Consider the following 4,627-nt stretch of genomic DNA (forward strand, 5'->3'; position numbering starts at 1 on the left):
CTGTCTCTCTCTCTCTTTTTTTTCTCTCATTTTTGTCAACGACAATCTTCACCGTGGGGCTATCCTCCATATGTAGACTAGATTCCCCAACTCCCTGTACTCTCTAAAATCCCTAAACTCTTTAAAAATTATATTCAGACCATTTCTCAGAAACTTCTTTAAAAGTTATATTCAGACCATTTATCAGAAACTTCTTTAAAGGTTATATAGCCCTGTCGTGAGCACTTGCCAATTCTCGAATTACGCTCTCAAGTAATGGTTTGGTTTAGCCACCGATATTCATTCCAAAATACTCTCTCCAGTATATTGGTTCGTTTTGCCATAGATCTTCATACGAATCCGCTCAAGTATTAATTGGTTTTGCCACAGACATTCAAACAAACCCGCTCAAGTATTAGTTGGTTTTGCCACAGATATTCAAACAAATCCGGGAGACGTATGGCGTGTCCAATGAGTCCTTTCTGGAGAGTGTCGGTGTTAAGCAGGTGATGGGCTGTCTGCTGATGGGCGATCTCACCAGGTATGTATTTAATTAATACTTACTAATACTTGATTAATACTTAACTTCACACTACAATACATCACACTGCTCTTGCTTATCTCGCCAGGCATGCAATTAATTAATACTTAACTAATACTCAACTATACACTACACTACAATACAATACAATACAATACAATAAAATACAATACATCACACTGCTTTTGCTTATCTCACCAGGCATGTGGTTGACTTTAACTAAACTATACAACACAATACTTCTACCTATGTATAAAATACAATAAAATACCTCACCCGTGCATACGATCTTAATGATCCACGCACAGTATACTAAGCTACCCCCCTACCCCCCCCTCTCTGATGATGATCCACGCACAGTATACTAAGCTACCCCCCTACCCTCCCCCCTCTCTGATGATGATCCACGCACAGTATACTAAGCTACCCCCCTACCCCCGCCCCTCTCTGATGATGATCCACGTACAGTATACTAAGCCTACCCCCCTACCCCCCCCCTCTCTGATGATGATCCCTTACAGTATACTAAGCTAACTCCCTACCCCCACCCCCTCTGATGATGATCCCTTACAGTATGTCGGGTCTGGTATCAGAAGGCAAGAGCGGTTCGTTCTTTTACTACAGTCATGACGGAAAGTACATGTTCAAAACAATCTCAACATCCGAATCCAACGCTCTCTTATCGATGCTGAGCGAGTACACCAAATATGTGAAGGTGAGTACTGTTACTAGCGTAGTACGTATGAGTGTAAGTGATTATCCTAGCTGTAATGTCTATAGATGCTGAGCGAGTACACCAAATATGTGAAGGTGAGTACTGTTCCTAGCGTAGTGCGTATGAGTGTAAGTGATTGTCCTAGCTGTAAGGCCTACAGATGATAAGTGAGTACACCAAATATGTGAAGGTGAGTACTGTTACTAGCGTTGTGCGTATGAGTGTAAGTAATTGTCCTAGCTGTAATGCCTATAGATGCTATGTGATTGCACCAAATATGTGAAGGTGAGGACTTTTACTAGCGTAGTGCGTATGAGTGTAAGTGATTGTCATGGCTATTACGCATTGCATTTCACTGTGACACTCTGCGCCCGAGAGTTATCATTCCGTTTAAATCTGTGTTACGTATTGTGTGCGAATACCAATAAAAACAGACCGCAAGTTCAAGAGCAACACACACACGCACCACGTATTGTGTGTTCAAGGGAAACTCTTGATTGTCTAGCTTGAACACACACACCAAATACATCACGTTACTTTCATTCCAACGGCTGCGTATCTCTATCTTTAATATGTCTGGTCTGGTCTTCCTGTGTCGCTAGAATATCGTACGGTATATGTAATATGTACATACGCCTATTGTATGTAAACTGCGCATGCAGATGTATATAGGTTGTAGGTAGCACAAACGCGTTAGATTGCTGGCTAATGTCTATGTCGCTGTTGTGTACGTTTATTGTGAGCGTAGCACACCATTACTGTACTACTATATCGCATTCACCGCAAGCAGTACGATAATGTTAAGATGTGTAGCGTGTACTACAGACCATCCCGCTGAACTAACACAGTGCGTATCCCACGTACTATTCTGCGCGTATACGCTTACTACTGTATATGTTTACTACAGTATACGTTTACGGCAGTATACGTTTACTACAGTATACGTTTTCCACAGTATATGTTTACCACAGTATACGTTTACTACAGTATACGTGAACTGTAATATACGTTTACTACAGTATACGTGTACTGTAGTGTACGTTTTATTACTACAGTATACAAAGAGTGTTTGGTATTATTGCTGTCTGCTTGAACTGATGCCACACGCACTTCTTCCTGTCGCCACATACGCATTTCTTCCTGTCGCCACATACGCATAGCTCGCACCTAACCTATATACGTTTCGATTCGGCAAGGACAAGATGAGTCCGGTTTCAGGTCCGATACACATAAAGCCCTCGTACCCCACTTACGGGTCCGGCGTGAGGCATATAATACCGTCGTTTGCACTGCCTGTGCTGTCTGTACTCATTCTACATGTGACGTTGTTCTGTGGCGTATAGGAGAACCCCACCACGCTGCTGACCCGATACTTCGGGTTGTATCGCATACGCTTCAGGAAAGTCAAGACACACTTTGTGGTCATGGGCAACGTATTCCACACAAGCTTACCCATGGACGTACGGTTTGATATTAAAGGTATGGCCCACGGAGGTGTATTGGCTCACTGCGGATTCTATCCGTTTACGTATTGTACGTAAACTTAGTCTCCTTCTACGTTGTTTTGAGTAAGTACGTACTATTCGATCGACATAGCCGAGTACAGGTGCGTAGCGTATGCGCACTCAATCATGTTTGCACATACCTCGAGTTGTTATTAGGAGCCACATCTGTTAGTCGTGCAGTCGGGGGTGATATGTATGTATGTATGTGTGTATGAATATATATATATATATATATATAGTTACACCCATTTCATCTTGTCGCAATATATAGTGTTGGTATTGGGCTGAAGGTATAGAAGGTTAACATCTGTATCTGGCACGCTATAAAGGGCGAAGTCGACCACTTCATAAAACACTTTTCCATAGGGGCTCTATACGCAGCTTCCTTGTCATATCTTTAGTCTTCCATGTGGTAGTAAAAAGTGTATTGCTTTATCTTTAGTCTTCCGTGTGGTAGTAATGAGTGTATTACCTTAATCTTTAGTCTTCCGTGTGGTAGTAATGAGTGTACGCTCTCGGGGTTTGATCTGAATTTGTACATCCCCTATCTTCATGAAGGGGGTTTTATTTCTCAAACTTAAGTTCGTTTGTCTGGTTTCAGGCCCATGGATGGCAATTGTGTATCTCATATCAACGTATAGAACTACTCTCGTTATTCTTTGTTTATTTGTCCTTTTTTAGATCCCATGGACAACAATTATGTACCTCATATCAACTTATAGGATTACTTTCCTTATTCTTTGTTTATTTGCCCTTTTTTAGACCCCATGGATAACAACGAATGTACCTCATATCGACGTATGCGATAACTTTCCTTATTCTTTGTTTATTTTGCCCTTTTTTAGACCCCATGGAAAACAACCGTGTACATCATATCAACGTATAGGATTACTTTCCTTATTCTTGTTTATTTGCCCTTTTTAGGCTCCATGTACGGCAGGACTTCTCTGAATGAAAATTTGGGGCACTTCACAGACAGTGGCATCATATACAAGGTGTGGTGTGTGCTGTTCTATTTTTAGGTTTTCATAGGTCCTCATTTCTACATCTCCAGCCCATATACATTGTGTACTGACCACTGTTATTGCGCTGAAAGTGATATCATATACAAGGTGTGGTGTGTGGTGTTCTATTTTAAGTTTTCATACGTCCTCATTTCTACATCTCCAGCCCATATACATTGTGTACTGCGCACGTTATTAGTCTTATAACTACTTCGTTAGACCGAGAGAATCGGCCTGCTACCGGCATTTGTATACCTGACATTGTGAACTCGGATGGGGTGGTTATAGCCCGACTGATCAGCACATAATAATCAGGTTCTGGATTGGCTTTCACAAAGCTGATATGTGACAACACAACTGATATTCACACAACAATCAGGATTTGGATTGGCTCGCCAGTGGTAGGCGATTACGGCTGGGGAAGCAGATCACAAACTCACTGTGGGAACAGTGTGAAAGGGACGCTCATTTCTTACGCGACAACGGAGTGCTGGACTATAGTATGCTCATTGGTATTCATGACAGCACGCAGAGCCTTGCCTTGACAAGAGAACAATTTGCTCAGGTAGGAGAGATGGCTGTTGTACCCTTGTACATGTTGCTGGGCTGGTCGTCTAATGCAGACTACTGTTGCTGGAGTATGAGGGTTAATGCGTGGGATAGAAGGAAGGGGATTGTATGGGAGAACGCCTGCGTTCCACTACCAAGTGCTGGCATTGTTTTTATGTTTGTACATATTGCTGGCTTTTTAGCAAAGATATGTATGTATATATGTATATGTATATGTATATGTATATATATATATATATATATATATATATATATATATATATATATATATATATATATATATATAATAATATATGTGTGTTGGTGGTGTGGT

At 41.3% G+C, this 4,627-nt stretch overlaps 1 protein-coding gene across 1 annotated transcript in view; it reads left to right on the plus strand.

Annotated features, from left to right (window-relative positions):
* Positions 1-1,090: 1,090 nt before the first annotated feature.
* The window catches only part of SARC_04795 (hypothetical protein), an 8,007-nt gene continuing 4,470 nt past the window's right edge, over positions 1,091-4,627 (plus strand). Inside the window, exons 1-4 of the mRNA XM_014301355.1 lie at positions 1,091-1,235; positions 2,579-2,714; positions 3,665-3,735; positions 4,124-4,309. Of these exons, the coding sequence (XP_014156830.1) occupies positions 1,095-1,235; positions 2,579-2,714; positions 3,665-3,735; positions 4,124-4,309 (534 nt within the window). The 5' untranslated portion in view covers positions 1,091-1,094. The remainder of the gene's footprint in view (positions 1,236-2,578; positions 2,715-3,664; positions 3,736-4,123; positions 4,310-4,627) is intronic.

This window comes from Sphaeroforma arctica (genome assembly GCF_001186125.1).
Source record: "Sphaeroforma arctica JP610 unplaced genomic scaffold supercont1.283, whole genome shotgun sequence".
Lineage (NCBI taxonomy): Eukaryota > Ichthyosporea > Ichthyophonida > Sphaeroforma > Sphaeroforma arctica.